Below are 21,538 nucleotides of genomic sequence, written 5' to 3'. Positions count from 1 at the left end.
TTTTTTTTGGAAAGAGACAGAAATTATAAAAATGAAATGAAATTTAAAGAGGTAAGATGAGAAATAAGAGATTTTTAAATGAAGGTAAAGATTTTTTAAGCAATAAATATATTTTTTAGAACAATGGAAATATGTTTAATTTATATTTCATATCTGAAGCCCTTAAATTAGTGCTAAAAAAAAGAAGGAAAAAAAAAATTAAAGTTTTCCTTCCTCCTAAAACAAAACTTCATCATTCAATTTTTTTACCAAGATAAAAAAAACAAACAAATCCCTTGATTAACCTAGTGTTTGAGGGACCCCCCCCCCTCCCACATTTTCAAATTTATAATTTTTAGCTTGATCTGAAGCATTACAGTTAAAAGACTTTTCAAAAAAAGAAAAATTAATTTTCATGTGAGTGTTTTGGTTATTATACAATGAAATGTATGCCCCAAATTTTTTTTCTATGTAATTAATTACTGAATATTAAATAGCAACTTTGAAAAATATGGAAAAATGTATTCAATTCATTTTTTCTGATTTGCTCAGATTGAGATGGGAATGTGATATTATTTTTACAACTGATTTCACTTAGGTTTAATAATTAGGCCTTTTTTCTTTCTTTTTTTTTTTTTTTTTGAGGAATTTCAGAATAAGGAAAATGATTTGTTGAAAAATGAAGCACTTCATGTCTCAATAACAAGCAAACCATGAAAGAATTACCAAAAGAATATGTACTGATTGATTGAATTAACCTTGACAAAAGAATATACCTAAGATTTTATATGATAGCTTATAAATCAAACAGACATTAATATCAAATATAATTTCATTAAAGTGTTTCCTTTTAGTATATTTTCGCATAATTGAATAATTTCTTAAAATTTTCATATAATTATATTTTATATCTTACAAAAACAATTAAGTAGTAAGGGACAGAAGGAACTCATTTTAGAAAAGAATTTATACTGTCATAAGACAGTATTTTTCGTAATGATTATATTCTTTAAAAATAGAAGATTTCAATTTAAAATTCATGAGCATTATGTAGAAATTTCTTAAGTTTTTCTTAAAACAATTAAAAAATTTTTATTTGTAATCATAAAAATATCGTTCATCAAAGTGAAAACTTTTATTATTTCATAATATTTTACATAATGAAATAACTTAGTTTATCGAATTTTCTTTTAAATGTCGTAATTTTCAAAATTTAGTAAACTTCAACAAACTAATAAAATCAAATTTTTTAAACTTATTTGTCAGGATTTTTACCATTAATTTTTTTATTTGAAGTTACATTATTATTTGAAGGGAAAAAACTCTAATAAATATTTAATTATTTTTAGGAAATAAGTGGTTTTAAAATTTAAGTAAAAATTTTTTTAGTAAAAGATTATTTAGTATTTTAAACCGCGCGGTCGAATTGCATATTAAACTCTACATATTATGGTTTTCTAAGCATCACCAGCCACAAGTCGCAACTGATTTACACCGATTAGAAATAGAAGCATTTAACTTCGTAAAGTAGCGAACAAACTTAGTCTGCTCTCGCATAATTCGAGATCTTCTTCGAGTACGTATCTTTTATATTATTAGTTCAGTTCATAAACTGTCTAAATTCTGCATAAAACAATCTTTCTCATTCTTGTTTTTGTTTAAAATAGTTTTATACTATGGCGAAACCAGCGAAGAAAAAAACCCCAACTGAGCCCATTACAGTTTCAAAAATTTATGAAACGATTCAAGCCAAAGGATACCTTCACACATTATGGTTAGATCTTATATTTGATATTAAAGCAAAGGTATACATATCTCATTTTACTATATTAGACTTTATATTTTTTAATGTTCCTTAATATAAGTTAAGATTGATATAGAAGCCTCTTTGTAAAATTTACCAATAATTATTTGAAATCTGACTGAGATTAACGTTTTGTTGTTTTTATTATAGATTTTAAAATCCTATGTAATTATATGATTCAGTTTGGTGTGACAAATTTGTTGCTTTCATAGATTTTTTTAAAATGCATGAAATATTCTTCATTTAACAAAATAACCTTTCATAATCTTATCACAGTATGTAACATTGCTTTCTGTAAAACTTATGAAGCAATGCAAACATATGAACTTTAGTTTTCTAGATTTAATAAAAATTTATTTTGTGCAATTTATTATGTTATATTCAATAAAAGGCTTCTTTTAAAAAATAATATATCAGCAAAAAATCACTATTTACTAATGTCGACTGAATGAATAGAAGTTAATAATATGATCATAAAAACATAATTGAAATAATATAATTAATCTTAAATGAAGAACATTTACAGTTAAATCTTGAAATGTTCTTCACAGTTTCAATTCATTTCTTTTTTTTTTTTTTTTTTTTTTGCATATTGCATTTTAGTATCCTACTTTCCTCCTTACTTATAAGTTCAATGAATTTTGTGATGCAAAATATTAATTAATATAAAATTAAATACTTGTATAAATTTTTAGTATTTATAGATAGGCATTATAAATTTTTAAAAACTTTTAGACTGTTATTTTATTTTTGGAAAATTAATTACTCTTGACTACTTCATTTGCCCTATATAATGTACTTTTTATAAGCTATTTAAAAAAAATATGTTACAAAACTACTTATGAATAAAAATTCAGTATTTCTATTTAACAACATGAAAATTTATGTTATTGAGTTTAAAATGTTAAGAATATTTTGTTCTTTATTGCCTATTGTTTATTTATTTTTAGAATGAGGTAAGCTATGCATTTACTTATACTTATTCATCTTTAACGAACAAAGGGAATGAAGAAAATAATTTTCCTTTATTCATCTTAAGGAATAAAGGAATCAAGATCATATTTAATTGAAGGGAAGACGGATAATTAAAGTCTTTTTTTCTTGTCAGTGATTTAATTTTCTAAATATTTTTCTCAGTCAACGAGCTAAATTTCAAGGAATGAAATTATCACTGTAAAAAATACAAAAATCTAAAAATTGCATTGATTTAATCTCTGATGGCTTTGATACAAGTGACTGCAAATAGAATTAAGACCAAGCCTACCTGAACAGTGTTTATACATATTCCCTTTTATTTTCCCTTATTTTTAGCAAATAGAGAGGGGGGGGGTTGATAGGGGGGGACTAAAGCCTTGTATTTCCTTTATCTCTGAATGAAAAAGATAAAATACAGGTACTTGATAAATTTTTAAACCATTTTCTAATTGTAAATTTCTTAAATAATTTTTGGTATTAATGTAACCACATACCAATTCTTTATTGCAAAAATATCATGTTTATTGTGATCAGTGATTAATTACCGAACATGTTATATTAGTCTATCGACTATATTCACCAATGATATGACTTTAAACCTAAAGTTTGTCATTTGTCTTCAGTTAAGGCAATAGTTGAGTACAGGCATACAGTTATACACAAGTATCACTTTAGTATTATAATAATTTTGGCTTATTATTAATAAAATTTTTAAAAACATGCACATTAAAATTTCATAAATCTTAAAAATTTAGTATAGAGTGGGTTTTGAAGAGCTTGGTGCCTGTTTTTGAACTCACACAAACAAGTACATTTGTTTAAAGAAAGTAAGTAGGGAACAGAGAGAAAGTTATAAAAAAATAATGGAGTTATCATAAATATATTTGGCACTTGTATATTAACTACATGCCATTGATGAACTTTTGGCTTAACTGCATGATATCAGTGAACATAGTTAATAGACTAACTTGACATCATTGACAATTAATTACTAATTGCAATAAATATGACATTTTGGTGATTGTTTTTGGCGATTAATTGCTGACATGCAGTTATTACTCAAGTACATATTATTGCATTGAAATTAATGTACATTTCCTACTATTCATACTTGACATATTTTCATTCATGTGTTTGAATGTGCGCAATGCAGCCTTTGCTAAATTTTGATTTACTCCATTTTCTTACTATCAAAATAGATCAATCTAAATTCTCGTTATTCTTGGATCAAACTTTTTTAACAGGAGATCGCTACTTATCTGTTACCAAAGCAGATACTAAAATGCATCTAAATGTGTTGCATTTGATAATATTATAGCACTGAAAATAAGATTAATTTTATATTTCTATCATTCATTTATATGAGAAAATATTTCCTGCATTAAAATTTATATTTCCAGAAAAGTACCATTTTTAGCACCTTGAGAACAATTGATCTATCTGACAATATTGATCAATCTTCAAATCACAAATTCATGTCCCCCCCCCCAACTATAATGTTAGCTGTCATTACTAATTTGACTTGTTACTAGGGAAAAAATCTAGGTTTGACAAATGTTTGGTATTAACACTGTGTTTTTAAAACTAACTGAAATTCCTTTTATGCTATCTACTTTTAACTGTCTAACTGAAATCTTTTATTAAATTATTAAAAATTTCTTGATTTTGTGACCTTTCATTTAGAATAAAAATAATACTTAATTCTAAATATTGTAATTTCATTTTTATATATAATTTTTTAAAAAATGACTGAAATTTGTGTAACAGTGTACTGTTTATGATATATGAAATCTGTATATTGTGAGATTTCATAAATAGAATTCTCTTGAAGTAGCAAGACTGTGTTTTATATCAGGTTTTAAAGCCTGTATAACTTCCTAGAATTTTATATATTGCATGGATGAGGTATGACTTTTTATTATTGACTAGCTGGTACCCGGCACATTGCTACCACAGAATCTTATTTAATAAGGATTAACAGAAAAAATATTTCTTTTCTTGTCGACAATGAATGCATTCCTTGAAATTGAATGATTTATAAAGGAGAAGTATAAATAATATTCTTTTTTTTTTTAACTTTATTATTCAAGTGCTTTAGGGTAGACAATATTTTTTGTTTTTCCCTCTTCAAAAAAAAAAAAAAAAAAAAAAAAAAAAAAAAAAAAAAAATTTGGCTCTGCGACTTGTGAACATCCAACATCCAACTGGTCATGTGAAAAAATGGATTTTCTAGGTTAAATCTGCACGCTTGAAGGGATTGGCCTTGTACCTTATTGATGTTCATCGAGAATGCAAGAATAGGTTACTGCAGTCATTTGAAATCAAAAGGCATGTTGGTGGGAATAATGGGAATGCATGAATTGAGCACATCTCCATCATTTGACTTTCCATTAAGAATAGAATGCTTTGATTCTTGCCATATTTTGGCCTTGAGATTCTGAAACCTGTGAATTTGCAATTCGTAAGTGATCTGCTTCATTGCTTGCTTGTCATTCTTCGTTCGTTTGAGAAGTTCAAATTTTCTTATTTCTTCTTGCTGTCCTGGTAGATCTACTAAGTAATGAACATTTGAAAGTGTATTTTTTAAGCAATTAATGCAATATACACTTGTATAACTGAAATGTCATTTATTGATTTACTGAATGAATAGAAAATTTACTGTTTGCACTGGAAAATTCCTATTATATACAACTTACCTTGATTGGCATCAATAATAATAATTTTATTTTATATGTGCTAGATAAACTTAATAATATGTGTGGCTCGCTGCAGCTAAAATATTGTGCATGCTGAATGACAATATCTTGTGCAGATGACCATTCATTAAAGAAAAGAAAAAATTACCGCTTGCACTAAATATTTTTAATTTCATTTCACTCACATTAGTTGGCATGGTGATAATAATTTTATATTGTTTGATATATATGTGATTAACTTAAAAAAACATGTGCTGTTTGCCATTTACTGTTTGTTTTTTGTCAGTTGATAATTTTAAAATAATGCTGAATCCTTGAAACGATTTGTTTGTAAATTTTATTGTGTTCAAAATAAGTGCTAATAATTGTACTATGCCTATAACCTTTGCACAAGTGCAAGCAATAAGTTAGCAAAGTTTTATTGCAATCAGATAAATGGTTTGGCAGTGCATAAAATGATTTCTTAATTTTATATATTACTTTTCTTGTATCATTTCTCAATTTGTAAAATGTAATTTTTCCAAATGGAAATCTGTGGATGGAAAAAATGTTTTTTTTTTTTCCCTAAATGAATTCCTTTTAATTAATAAATTAAAGTCTGAAGCTCCATTTGAAAAAGTTCTAAGTGATGAAGATCCTTCTTTCCTAACATTTTTTATGTAATAGTAATTATATATTTTTCTATCCAGTGAATATTAGAAATTAGAAATATAATTGTTATATGGGTTTTATGCAAATAAGAAATATATACTAATATATTTTTGATTTGTATAAAGTTATATAATTAAAAATATTATTAAAATTATGTAAGAATATATTATAATAAGATTTTTGTTTTGAATTGTTATTTTACTGTTTTTTTTATTATTGAATATATAATTTTTAATTAATTATACTAATTTGTTGTTATTTATTGTACTGATTAATCATTAATTAAAAAGACAAATTATTGTATCAGGTGTTTCAAATGCTTATAAAGATTAGAGGACTCTAACTTAGTAAAAATAAAAGCTCTGACATCTAGGTTTCAGGAAATGATGTTTTCTTCCTTTAGGTGGTTTGACGATACTTAAAAAACCTCAATTTGTTGTGTATCAGAAAACTGGAAATCTGTTTCGTTGAATAGGCAGCAATAGCGAAAGCTGTCTAGGACTGTCATGGCCTAAACAGTAGTGTCAAAGAAGAAAGAAAGTAGAAAAAAAAAATATGTACTCTATAAACAAAGTTGAAATTCAATGTAATGGTATTAAGAAGTAAAAATAGATTTACTTCAATATTAAACCTCATCATTTAAGAAAATGTTTTGGTTTTTTTATTTCACTTATTATTAAGTCTAAATATGTGAATAAGGAGTTTAATAAAGTCTAGTAATATTTGCATAAAAAAGGAAAATTGTATATTTGGTAGATATTTGTTAAAACTATTTATTTTTGAATTTGACTATTTAATTTTTTTTATTAATTGAGTGTTATTTAATTTCATATAGATGTGCTTATATCATATTTAAAGTCTTTGAAAATCAATTCTCGATTTTAATTTTTCTAGCCAACGTATCAGCGTTTACAAGCTATGGTCAGTGATGTGATTAATAATACTATGTCAACTTTAACTTCAAACTCAGTTGATGAAAAAGATGAAAGACTAAAGGAAACTGGATTAACTGAGTAAGTATGACTTTGTAAACTTTCAAAATGTAGCTTTAAAGAAATATTATCTAAATATAATGAATTTTTCTGTGGATAAATGTTTTTTTTCTTAAATTTATCATTAAAAAACTTAGAAATCTTGAATTGATAGAGAAATTAGTGTCTTTTGAAATTTCTTACAAAATTGCCGAGAATGGTAATCTCCAAATTATTTTAGGAAATATGTCAGGATTTGAGAATGATAATATTCACCTTATTTTAAAGTAGCAAGAGTTACAATGTCAAATATTATCTTTAAATTCTTTAACTTATCAGTTTCTCTTTCATGCCAGTCATTAATTTTATATGCTATAAATTAATACATGCTTTGGAACAAGTATTATTACAAATATTATGGAATTTTGTTCTTTTTGAAAGTGTAAAATTATATAGTATTTTTTTGAAAAAATAAATATAAATTGTGATAATTTATTGAGCATGATTAGTATGCTTTTCTCCTTTTTTATTTCTAAGAATGTTTTTTATTATTATTATTATTATTTACTTTAATATTTTAAAATGTCCCGGCTATACAATATAAAAATTATTTAGATTTCTTGTTTGTACAATATAAATGATTTTTCAACTTTGATGTCAGATATCGAAATTATCTATTTAGATTTTATCAAATATTACTATTTAATGATGACTTATTTGTATTTTAGCTAGAAAATTAAATTTTCACCCAACTTTTATATCTTAAATATAAGAATTATTCTGACAAGGGAGGTCACGAGCTTGAAAATTCTGTTCGGGATAATGGTAGTATACATTTGGAATGTTTGTTCATGAAAAATTAAAGCGCAATGACCAGTTAATTTCGGGAAAATAACCTTCAACCTTTCTGCATAGCTTATGTGTTAATAATGTGTTGCCGTTGCTGAAGCACGAATAGTATGGTGGTTAAGGCATTGGCATAGCATTCAAGAGAACAGGTTCGATCCTGGGCTAGCATTTTTTGCTTTAAAATTTTTTTTCTAATTTATTTCAAATTAATTTTAAAATTTACAAACAGTTTTAATTAATATGTTCTCCATTTTTTATACAAAAATAAATATGTATTCTCATAATTCTTGGATTATAATTTAATTTTTAGAAGGAAAATAATTTAAATTTTATACTAAATCTCATCCTGAACTGAATTTTCAATCTCGTGCAAACCCATTGTGAGTGAAAAATCATTTATGGTGAAAGTATACTTAAATGTTGGAATTTATTCAATATTCTACTAATATCATGTAAAATTTCCTTTAATTTGGATCAGTTTAGCAGCTGTCATGGAACATATAGTTGGATGAGATAATTAGCTTATACAGTGGAATCTTGCTTATTAAGCATAATTTTTATCCAACTACAAATGAATGTTAAGTGAAACAACTTTTCCGTCGGATCAGTGTCATAAAAGGATAATTTGTTCCATCCTGAATAAAATAACAACCACTAATAAGTGATTAATTATTTATAATATAGACTTTTTTTACCAGAGTGTTGTTTAAAGACATTTGCTTTTTGCCTACTTTTCAAAATTAGATGAAAATGAGACAGCGTTATTTGTAAACAAATTTGTAGAAAGCAAAGCTACTTTTGTCTTAGATGATTCTTCTCAATATATGATGTTTTCATGCTTCCAGCAATTTCCTATAAGTGGAAAGTTGTTATGTAAAAACTGTTACCTTTTCCTTTGTTGACAAATTTTCCTTCATAACTTCTTGCTGTGATGCAGAATGCAGCTCCTAGTTGTGCTTGTATTTTTGTTTGCATGGTGTTGAAATACTTCTTCCTTATATCATTATGTAAACACATGATGCTTATCGAAGTGTCTCGCAAATTTATTTATTTCTTCAAGCTTCAGTTAACTACATTTTACATTTCTGCTTTTAATTTGAAAAAAATAAAATAAAAATAACAAGGGTTAAACACTGACCAATAGCGGAGATACAAATAAAATTCTGCTTCTACATAAAAATGATCATTTTGCAAAACATAATTCATTAAGGGTGTTATTTTTTTACAATTCATTTTGCTCATTGCTCGAGATGCTCATTATGCAAGGTTTGTGTATATATAGTTACTTATGTAGCTTAAATATCTGTTCATAAATATGTCTCATTAGTAATTATAAAAATGATAAGTTTACTTTTATTGATATTTGTGCATTAATTTTTAAAGTGTCACTTGTAGTGTATACTTTGAAAACCTAAATGGAGGGAATATTGTGCATCATATGAATGAAGATAAAATGCACCACTTTCTATTTTAAGTTTATTAATGTTTCTTATATGTCTTTTTTTTTAATATTATTTAGAATCAGCATAATGACATATACTCTTGATACTGTCATTTCTGAAGTATTGTATCGGAAATATCAAAATGAGTTTGAGGGCATCGTAAGGAATCTCATTAAAGATGTTCTAAAATCCAAAGCAGCAGAAGCTCGTAATTCTGCTAAAAATGATTCAGTATTTGAGAACATTCAAAGAATTTTCAATAAAAAAAATCCTAAATCAACAGGTAAGAACTGTTTTTATTTGTAAATATATTGAAACTATTAAATGTAACATGCTATGAATTTTTTAAAAAAATGTAAGTTTTACATTAAATTACATAGATTATTAGGGAGAAAACTGAATACAGTAAATACTGTATTCATTTTGCCAACTCTATTCCCATTTTATAAGAATTGAATTTAAAAAAATAGTAAAAATTATGTTTCAAGAAATCAGGAATCCATAATTCAGTTCAGCTAGTATTTGAAAGCAAAGGTTTCTATACTTTATAATAATCAAAAAGCGCTTAAAATTTTTTTAATATTTTTAATATTTTTTGGTATATGTAAATATTAGAATTTTTCAGGAATAATTAATTATGACCAATTTTTTACCATAGATAATTCATGTATAAGTTTTGTGAAACAGCAGAACCACTAAATTTTTCTTTGTATGAATGTAATCACTATTTATATGAATATCTTATTTGTTTACATATAAATAGTGATAAATATTATATAATATTTATTCATCTGCAGTAATCAAACATAATCAATAAAAAAGTCATCCTTGAAAACACTTTGGTGGAAGAAAAAAAATAGCAAAGCTGTTTTAGTCATATCAAATTCTTCTTCTTCCATGATTGTTCAGAAACAGTTTAAGTCTCCCTCACCCCTTTCCTCCCTTCTATATCCTTCTTCTATATAGTTCTTTCATTGAATTTTGAATTAATTGTTGCTTGAACAGTGATTTTAAATGTTTACTCTTTGTAATACTTTCCTGAGTGAAATTATTTTTTGAAAAGGTAAAAAATTTCAACAGAAAAAAAAAATGAAAGTATTTATTAATAATAACTAAAAATTATGTAAAACATTTTTTCCTTTAAATTGAAAAAAACTATTTTCCTTTAGATTAAAATTTGAAGGACTTTTAATACCGAAATGCTTTTTACAAATTTTTACAAATATTGAAAAATTTGAAAGTAGATCCTTTGAAAATTTCCATGAATTTAAATGGCTAAGAAGCCTTGACCTACAAAAAAACTGAATAGTTTAAAGAAGTGTAACTTCTTAGAGATTGTCAATGTTTATATTGGCATCTATAAAACATTATTGTAAATATATAGTTTAATATAACATAATAAACTAGTCTATTTTAATTCTAATAATTCCTATCTCATTAACAGATCTTGAACTTTGAATTTCAACAGTGAAAAAAAAGTAAAATATTTTTCTGAAGTGTATTATAAATCAAGGTTGTTAAAAATATTTTTTTATAATATTGTGAGTATCACAATGAAAGTTATTGATCTTTTCTCCAAAAACAAAACAAATTTTTTTTTTATTTTATTCTTAAATAACCTTTAAAAGCTCTAATAATATTCAGTTATGCTTATTTTTATTATAATATTGCAATGATTTTTATTTTGAAAATGGATTAGAGAATTATTTTTTCACATATTTATTTATTTAAACTCTATATTGCTCTATCTTTTTATTATCCGTCTACAGTTATACAGATATATAATAAGAAATAGAGAAAAAATAATTTAAAAATAATCTTGAATGTGAATTTTTTAAAATTAAATTTAATATTTAATTATTTCAAATGAAAATATATTAAAAATGAACTAACCCATCTTGCCTAGGCATGAGGAGAAATCTAAAATGATCTTCATTGCAACAGCAGATGCAGAAAACTGAGATTATTAACTTAAGGGCCATGACTAGAACAACCAAATTCATCCTTACATCCTAATTGAGTGGCTGACAGTCTGTGGCTTCATAGCCACATCTTGCTTTATTTATTTATTTTTTTAATCATGATTGGGGCTTTATTTATTTTTACTTCAATTAAAAAATTCATTTCGACTTTTAAGATTGATATGTTTTGGAACAGTCATTTTCAAAAGGAGAAGTTTGGTTTTGTGAACAAACATTTCTTTTCAGAACCAGTGTAGGCAGTGCATGCCTGTCATCTAGTTTGGCAGAATCACTTTCACCAAATTTTTTTTCAAGCTTTCGTGAAAAATTCAACAATAGAAATTTCAATTGGAAACTATATATTTTCAATTTATTTTATGAAACATATATTATAATTTTATTATTATTATTACTTAAACAAATTATAAATATTTGAAATTATTTCATAAAGTTTGAAGGAAGAAAAATGAGATTTTTTATACAGATGTATAAAACCACTTAGTTTTTATAATAATAATAATAATAATCAGAATAAATAAAAATCAGGTTGGCGACAGAACCAAGAAACCAGAGAAATGTATCAATTTGGAGAAATCATAAAAATTTGTAAAAAAGTATCTAACAATTGCCAAAGAGAGAATTCGCGCCAAGCATGCTAGCGTTCGGCGATTTCGTATTATCATTTCTCTAAATTTAAAGCCTAATGTTGCCAAAATTATCGTAGCTGCAGCAACATGGGATAGCCTTTTTTCAAAAGTAAAGCGACTTTTTGTTATTTCATTATGATAAAAAGAACATAATCATTTATAGTTCTCGAGAGGCGGGGCTAGAAGCTTCTAGACCAATCAGGCGTATCTCGGTTCCTAATGGACGGATCGACAAAATTCTCGAAGTTTCGAGCATTATCCATTTTGTCGCCAAGCTCTGGGATCACTGGCTTGGCATCCGGCAGCATCCAATGCAGATGACTGTAAAACGATCTTTCTTATGATGACACTATTCGTGCTGGAAAGCAAAATTACACTGTTGTAACAATAGTAATCATAGCACCAAAAATGAAACATATTTTTAATCAAGGAAAAAAAACTTGTCCCCTTTTTTTATTCATTCTCCTTTTTTTCTTTATAGATCAGTTTAATATCGATGTCAGAGATAGTTGTTCTCTTTCTATAAGATTCCTGGATTACAGTTAACGAGGATAAGAGAATAGAATAAATTTCTCTAGCGGGAATATCAACATTCAATCTGCGATGTTTAGTCATTCACACGCGATTTTATTGAATAGTATGTTTATTAATTGAGAAATTATAAGCTTATTCAATGTAGATTAATGAACAATGAATGACTCAAAATCCGTATTTAATATAGATTGGAGTGATAAAAATATGAACTAACTTTGCTAATTGGGTTAGAAAAGCTCTGCAAAATCCGTCTGCTGCGTACTGCTCGCTTTTTAAGAAGATAAAGTTATCTGAAAACATCCAGATATTAGTCAAGCTGAAAGAGGAAAACATACAAAATGGCGTGTATGCTAAAAAATAAAAATAAATCATAATTGATATTGGACTTTGTATCTAAAAGGAATACAGAAAAAGAGAACACGTGAAAATTGACATCTGAAAATAAACACATTCCGAACTTATTAATTCAAGAACAATTATTTAAAGCTGAATTTTTATGGGCATTAAAAATTGGTGCGTTACATTCGACCTTTAAGGCACTCAATGTCAGAAATATTTTCACATATGTTCACTGATAGTGAAATAGCCAAAAAGTGTAGATTTAGATTGTTCAAAAATGTCGTATATTATTTATTACGAATTAGTTCCGTTTTTTCAACAATCTCTTAAGAAAACTTTAGACAACAAAAAATGTGTAGTGTGCTTTGACTTAGTTTTGAAATGTATTTCACAAAAATACCAAATGGATCTTATTGTAAGATATTGGCGTGAATCAAAGAGTCTCCACAAAATATTAAAGTTCGATATTTTTGAGGCATACCACTGCTCAAGAAATGTTTGAGAATTTCAAAGAAGTTATATTAAGTTTGGACATGCAGGTACTTTTACAAATTAGTATGGATGGACCAAATATAAATTAGAAAATTTTAAAGCATGTCAAAGAACTTCTATGCAAAAATGAGTGTATAATTTTAGATTTAGGTATTTGTGGACGGCATAATCCATTAAGCATTTCAATAAGAATATAAGTCTACCAAATGGGAAGGCGTTATTCTAAGAGCAATGCATAGAATATTTACAGATAGTTTATCTAGATATATCAATTTCCTAGAAGTTATTAGTTTTTCTGAATTTTTAATGAAGTTTTGTTCTTTTCACTGAGTAGAAAATATCATTGTTTGCAAAAGTACTCTAAAAGTTTTTGACAGCATAAAAAAATGCATAGATTTATATTTTAACAAATTCCTGGGTTTGCCGTGAGTGATAATGTTATAAATACTTGTCTAGATAAATTGATTCTGATTAAAATTATCTCCTCTTATTTTACCAATATTCTATAGCCAATTCTTTAAAAAAAATCGGACATCTGAACCAATGGTGCCTTTCTTATATGAAAATCTTTCATTTTTTGTGAAATAATGAATGAAAAACCTTGTCGAAACAAGCATAATTTAAGAAACAGAAGGATTCAGCACTTATTTTTGATTGAATTTAATGATCCTGAAAATCTGAGGCAGTGAAAAAATATTGATTGTAATAGTGACTACAAGCTATTTGATTGCTAGTGAAGTTACTGAAATTGAAAAAGAGTATTTTTAACAAAGTATTTTATATTTAAGTAGAACACTAAAAAATATTTCAATGCATTTTTTAAAAATTTTAATATTTTAAAAAAGTGCCTCTTGTTTAAATTCATATTAATTGAAGGACTTTGCTTTTTTCTACTCATCAAAACTATGGATTACATTATAATTAACACATGAGTGCTCTTAACGTTATGTTAACACATGAGTGGAAGCGATAGTTATCTATAATTAGTATCCTATGTAATGCATTATTTGAATAATTAATGGAATTTTAAAAATATATATTCTTTGATAAAAACATAAGTTTCTTATTAGTGCAATTAATTTTTATGAACTATAAAATAAAGATTTAAAGTAACATTTTGGCAGTTCCTCTTGTTTAAATCTTTGCTCACATACATATTATTAAATATGTATAATTATACTTTTTTTATATTTATGCTGCAACATGTTATTCTGGTATTTTACTTATGTAAAAATCATAGCATTTGTTGTTAACATAATTTAATTTTTGTTTCAAAGGATAGTGTAATGTTTGTTGAAATTCTTTTGCAGTTTTTAGAAAAAAAGTATTTTGTTAAAATCTCCTGTATTTTTAGATTTAAAATATACAATATACTATCGTAATAAGATGTTTTCAGGGTGTTCATTCCATTTAAAAAAATTAAATTTCATAAAAAATATTTTTTATATCAAATTTGTGAAAATGTTTTGATAATGTATATTTTGTATATACAGTGATTCTGAGTAGAGAGAAAGTCAGGAAACTAATATAGTTAGTAGCCATAAATCAGAGAAATGCTGCGAGTTTAGTCAAGGAATATTCATAATACATCCCACAATAGAAATAAAAATGAATACATAAAATTACTTTGTTAATTGAATATTAAGTTATTAAACAATAATGAAAAGAGGCCAAAATGTAAATCTGCATTGTTGCACAGTTTAGATTCAAAAGCAACTTCAATGGTTTCAAAATTTCAACCCCCACTGCTTTATAATCTTATCTTCTAGTTTAGTTACTTTTAACTATCATTCTTTTCTTCATATTATTATTCAAGACAATATGAAGGTTTGTTTCCAGTCTATTAATTTTATGTTTTCTGCATAAGTTTCTATTTAATAGTGCCTTGTGTAAATTTCTAATATATTCATTCTTTTATCTTTAAGATAATAAAGAGAATGATCATACAGTCACTGATGCTAACAAATCTCAGATCTCGAATTCCTCTAAAGACGGGGGAGAAATCAAAGCTGCTCCTGCTCGTAAGAGAGGAAGACCAAAGAAAACAAATATAGATGAAGGAGAGGCTGCAAATGGAACCGCTGTTCCTGAAAGCAAAGAAATTAGCGTACCTATGACTCCAGAAAAAAATATTGCATGTGTTAATGATAAAATAAAATATGAAGTCCCTGATGAAGGTATGCTTTGTTTCAGAAAATTTACAAAATTTATTTTACATTCTTCCTTGTACTGTTTTTAAAGAATATAAATGTCTATAAAATCAGTTACTAGTAGTAATGGGAGTGAAATGTATTAAGAACTTTCTTGAAGAATACTTTAAATATTCAGATCAGCAATTTGTTTCAAAGAATTTTGAATAGCTTTTAGATTGTATTTTTTATTTAAATTAAATTTGTACGATTTAATGCTCAATTCATTTATTCCAATTGATTTATTATAGTTCTCCAGTTGATTTATTATAGCAAGATAAATATTTTTCCATAGTTCTTTTCTGTTAGTTCTGTAATAGCCTTCATGAAATATAAATATTGACATGAAATATATTTTTGCTAAGAAAGCAGAAGTTGCAGAAACATTCTAAGAACACCGCAATTCAAAATATGTATATTTTGTTTAATTCTCATCATATGTTTTCTGTATTTGAGGCATCAATTTTATATTTTGATTCCTGTAAAGCTAACTAGAAATTATATATATATATATATATATATATTAATATAAACTCCATTTGTTAAAAAAAAAAAATGTTTGGAAGAAAACCATTTAAATATGAATCTCGGTTAAATCTTCAGAGCCCCTGATAGCTGCATTCCTGTAGCATTGTTATTGTTTAAGAATTCTAGTTTTTAATATTGATGTCTAAGATTACTAAGATAGCTGTTATGATTTACTAATAACATGTTATTGTTTGTTTTATTTGCCTTAATTTTTAATTTTGTATTATTTTTTTAGTTGTATTGTCTCAATGATAAAGGCCCAGTTTAAAGCCAGCAAACTCCAAATATGAAACTTGATTCTATTTAAGATCCATTGTCCATCCAAATTTGATAGAAATCTCTAAACTTAATATAAAACCACATATCAAAACCACACATGTCAAAACCAGTATCAGACATAATTCCAAAAATGTACTTTTTTACTCAGAGGTCTACAACATGGTGATTTGTCAAAATCTCAAGATTGAATTTTTTGATGATTATAGTGTTTTCTGTATAATTCATGGTTGAATTTGAATGGTAATGGTCAAATGTGAAATTCATAGTTCACCATTTATCATTCGGATTTCTATTGATTAACAATCTTTACAGTAAACTTGAGATGTATTATTATGTATATAAGATTTTTATTATGTTTATAAGATTTATGATTTTCATTCAAATCTAATTTTTACTTTCTCTTATGTAATGAGAAAATATTGTTATTGTGAAAAAATACGAACTTGAGAATTTAACGAATCTCTACGGTTCAAAGCTCCTTGAATCTGGGAGGGGGGAGGAGACATTTTTGCAATTATATCTGTCTGAGAACAGAATAATTCAAAAACTCTTAATGTGTCTGTAATTTTACATACATTTAAATATGATACTCAAAACATGCAATGACTTAAATTTATGAAATTTGGTATATGTGGCCTTGTGACTACAACTGTAGTTCTGTGTCAAATTTCGATTTCAATCGGTGGAAAAAGAAAAGCATCAAAAATACATATTCAGTTTTTTAATATTTATATATTTAATGTAAACCAATAAGTATCTTTAAAGCAAATATTCTTCATCAATGATATATGATTAATATACCTGTACCTCTGAAAATAAAAATTTGAGCCATTGTGGATTCGGTAGGACCTATTCCCTCTTGTTTTAACTGTAACTATTTATTTTGAGATTAAAACATTTTTCCTGTATCTTCAAAATGAGATTTCAATCTAATACTACAATAATAAATCAAATTAGACTATACATGAAATATATATTGTTTTCAGAGAGTGATGCCGAATCAGAGATATCTGTTGGAAGGATGTCTCTCGACTCAGTTAGCTCAGTGCACACAAGTGAGTTATCATCTTTTGAAGACAATATTAGTATTTGTTCAGATGATGAAGGAGAAAAGAAATATGTTCCTTTGAAAGTTGGTAAGTACTTTGATATAGGTTGTACTACGAATAAAGTAATTTGTGCAGACTATATAAATTGTTAAAAATTAATCCAATTTTGAGAATTCCTTAATTTTTTTTTTAAATAAGATACTAGATTATTTTTTCCAATAAAAGTATATAAGCGAATTTATTTGAATTTTTCGCTTTCATATTAGTTTTTTGAACATGAGCATAGTGAGTCACATATCTTTTACATTTTCTTTCAGCGAATGAAATGTATCTTCGAGGCAAACTTTCTCAGATTTACGAATTTGGAAAAAACAGTGAAAGATTGAAACAAAAGAAGCAGGCATGTACTTCTGCGAGTTTTAAATTTTGATTTTTGTAAAAGGAAATAAACAAACAAACAAAAACAATTCCATTATGAAGTTTTTGATTTGGTATATAAATACCCATATTAAATAAATGTGTAAATTTAATTATTTATTTTGCAGGTTTCAAAGGATCTCTCCAAAAGAAACAATTCAGGTTGTAAGTATTGATTTTTTTATTTAAAAAAAATTACACCTTAATATTGTTTTGTAACTCTAAGATTTTCTTAGTAATTGCTACAAGTCTTTTCAAAGCGTATTCATTATTTTCATCTATGATTTTTTTTTAATTTACCAAACTACATAAATATAGCAGAATAATATTTGTATTTAGTTGAGAAATCATATTTGTTTTTGAAATAATAAAAACTGATATCATATAAATTCCAAATGTACTATTTTCTTCAAAGGCATATTTAGAGAATGAGCATATATTGTTTCCAAATCTCATTCATAAATTGAAACACTCATTAAAAAAATTTTTTTTCCCCCATTAGAATCTATGTAAAACAGGACAGTTAAAAAAAATTCTCAATTTATAAAGTAATTTATTATTTATAAAGCATAGTTTTTTTACAAGAAAATTGTTTAAAGTCATTTGTCTTTGGCTAAGTTCAAGATTTGACAAAAATGAAATCCAGTGGTATCACTAAATGACTTTGTAGTGTGTATAGCTACTGCTTTGTTAGGATGATGCTTCTCAATATACACTTTCAGCATCTCCCTTATTTTACTGGAAGGTTCTTGCTCTGATATGTCTATTATTTCTTCTTTTCCTGATCAAATCTCCTCTGCAGCTTTTTGTTGTGATACAGAATGCAGCTGCATAAGCTCTTCAGTAGTACTGTACATTTTCTTCCATCAGCTCATCGATATCATTGCCTTGCACCTGTAATCTCGGCCAGAGACAAGTTGTCGACTTAAGAGAGTCACTTTTCCACATTTTGTTTTGCTCGTTATTTGAAGTGCTCCTTAAGTGAGGTTTAACTGCAGTTAATTTTATCTATTGCTGACCAAGTTTTTGTTTTTTCCCACCAGATATTCATTCATTTGAATGTCAGTGTTGGTGTACTTTTCCTCAACCTGAATGTAAAAAAAAGATTTTCGTGAAAAACCTAGAAATTGAGCGAAAAAGCAATTGCTTGAAATAAAGTTAAAGAAGAAATGATGTTTGATTAATTTTAAAATTGTAATCAAAGACTTCAAATAAAAAAGCATTCAATTCAGACTGTTTGAAATGGGGTGGTTTAAACTTCTTACTACCAACCCTCTTGTGTGAGTTCTATATTAATGGGTTATGTTTGGGCTGTTTCTCCTCCACCTGAGGAATTCAGGAAAAACGAAGGCATCCTTAATGATAACTTGCTTTACATATCTTGCCACTTTCGAATTGGAAAAGAAATCAGCCCCAAAATGGCCAATTGGTATAGAACTTGCATGGCCAGATTGGGTTGGGTTAGTAGTAAAAGGTTCCATTTAATAGTTACATACAGGTAAATATGTTTCTCTTCATTGTAAGCGAAGAATGGTTGGCAGCTGATAATTAGGTTAGAAGATTCTCAAATTTTCTTTATATCAATGCAGATCATATTATTGTTAAGTAAATGTTATTATTCAATGCTATTTTCAGATCTCTTCTTGTGTTTTTAAATAATATCCTCTTTCAAAAAACTCCTTGAAGATCATGAAAACTATTTAGCATTTTAGCTTCTAATTGTATATGAAATTAAAAAAAAAATTATTCTATCTAGAAAATGTTTTTATAACATATAAATGAAGCTAATAAACTCTCATTTTTCTTTCTTTTCAGTAATTATTACGATTTTTATCTAAATTTAATACAAAGGCAGATTTTTTTTTGTTTAAAATTAATCATTGTGTTTAAAGTATTAATAATATTTTTTCATAATATATGTAATATTAAATAATGAATTTATAAATGTTGTAACTTTTTCTTTTTACCAATTAATTTTTTGCAAACATACTCATGTATAAAAAAATATTTATATAAAAAATGTTGTATAGTTGTGAACATTTTTAATTCCTGTAAAGAAATTGTGTTTTTAACTATTCTTGCTTTTAAAAACATGTTGCTATTTTTTATTTTTTTTTAGTTCGAAATGACAGCTTTTCAGTTCGTAAAGTTTTGCCTCAAAGAGTTAGGAAACCTAATCCTAAGTATAATTCTGAAACTATGTATTGTGATTACAAGGATTATTCATTTCCACATGCTGATACATTATTATCAAGTTCTCAAGATGAGATGGATGACAAGATTTTTGAACCCACTAAAATCCAGGGAAAGCGTAAAAGGTCAAGCTTGGATAAAGGAACTAGCTCTACTCCTCCTAAGATTTCACCAGCTCGAAACATTTCAGCATCAAAGGGGAGAAAGGCAAATAACTCCCCTAAGTAAGTTTATTTATTAATTTGTAATTTCTAAAATAAAAAGCAACAATTATTAAAATCAAATGCAACCTGAGATAATTTAGTATTTGCATCTAACAATAATTATCATTTTTAAAACGTTAATATTATTTTATAATGTATGTAATATTTTTGAAAATATTTTGTTAGATACTAGCATCGAACATTTAGTAACTTATGTTGATTTACTTAAAAATCTGTATCACTGACTATAATGATTTGCTGTAGCTTTAAAATTTAATAAACGAATGATTCATCTTTAATATTTCCTAAATAATGCAGTGTTTTTTGATTTAAATAAAAAAATAATTTAGGTAATAAGTTTATGAATATTTTAGATACATTCATCTTTATCTATAATTTAAAATATAACAAAGTATTTTTAAGTCATTTCTATAAATGTGTTTTGCTGCCCATTATAATAAAACAATAATTTATATTACTATGAAATGTTGTTTCAATTCTTTTTAACATTGACATTTTTACAGATCGAAAACTTCTACAAAATGGTATGATACCTCCGATTTGTACAAGCCTCGCCCAGTGACTGGAGGCATAGGATCACGAAGCACGGCTGTCACTGCATTTTCAACATAAATTCCATTTCATGTTTAATTCTTGTAATGAACCTTGAGTGACAATATTTATCACTCAAGATATTTCTCACAGTATTTTCCGATTCCTCAGAAATTACTGTGCATGGCTAATAACTCATTAATCTAGATTTTAGTTAATATTTTTTTATATTTCTTTTTATTTCCAGCATACTCAATTTGTATATGCACGGTGTTTGAATAATTTCTTACTGAAACACTTGTGAATTAAATGCAATTAAATGTGCTACATTTAATTTTGTAAATGTAGAATAGCAACTTTGTTTTAGCTTTAATTCTTGTTCTCCTCTCATCAATATGTTGTAATGTTACTTAATTCTAAAGATAAATACTTTTTCAGATTAATTTCAATTAAAATCTGTCATTTCTAATTAAATCAATTGAAATTCTAATTTTTTTGGCTGCAGTGTTTATATTATTATGATTCTGTTTATATTCACTTTAGAAATCCAATGTATAATTAAATAGCTCACTTAATATTTGTAACTAGTACAAATAAAAATTTTTTCCCTCTTATAAAAATGATTAATAGTCTTTTTCTGAAAAAACAACCAACTATTGTAAATTTGTAGAATTTCCATTTTTTTGTTTACGTTAATATTGCATATTAAGGTCTAGATGATTTCAGGATAAATTGATTTACTTTCACCAGCAGTTAGCTCTTAATAAAACAGCATAACGAGTTGTTCA

The 21,538-nt window shown here is 26.2% G+C and overlaps 1 protein-coding gene across 2 annotated transcripts; it reads left to right on the top strand.

Annotated features, from left to right (window-relative positions):
- The first annotated feature begins 1,398 nt into the window (after positions 1–1,398).
- LOC129976621 (uncharacterized) lies at positions 1,399–20,963 on the top strand. Of its 2 annotated transcripts, none has more exons than XM_056090273.1 (10): positions 1,399–1,555; positions 1,647–1,784; positions 7,000–7,118; positions 9,445–9,650; positions 15,266–15,517; positions 17,323–17,472; positions 17,703–17,785; positions 17,931–17,964; positions 19,922–20,219; positions 20,723–20,963. In XM_056090273.1, the coding sequence occupies exons 2-10, from the start codon at positions 1,656–1,658 to the stop codon at positions 20,829–20,831; spliced, it is 1,380 nt and encodes a 459-aa protein (XP_055946248.1). In that variant the 5' UTR covers positions 1,399–1,555; positions 1,647–1,655; the 3' UTR covers positions 20,832–20,963. The 2 variants fall into 2 exon arrangements, with proteins under 2 accessions (XP_055946248.1, XP_055946247.1); XM_056090272.1 differs by having other exon boundaries at positions 17,931–17,967.
- Positions 20,964–21,538: the final 575 nt, after the last annotated feature.

This window comes from Argiope bruennichi, chromosome 7 (assembly GCF_947563725.1).
Source record: "Argiope bruennichi chromosome 7, qqArgBrue1.1, whole genome shotgun sequence".
NCBI classification, from domain to species: Eukaryota; Metazoa; Arthropoda; class Arachnida; order Araneae; family Araneidae; genus Argiope; species Argiope bruennichi.
This window is presented reverse-complemented; position numbering and strand designations above follow the sequence as displayed.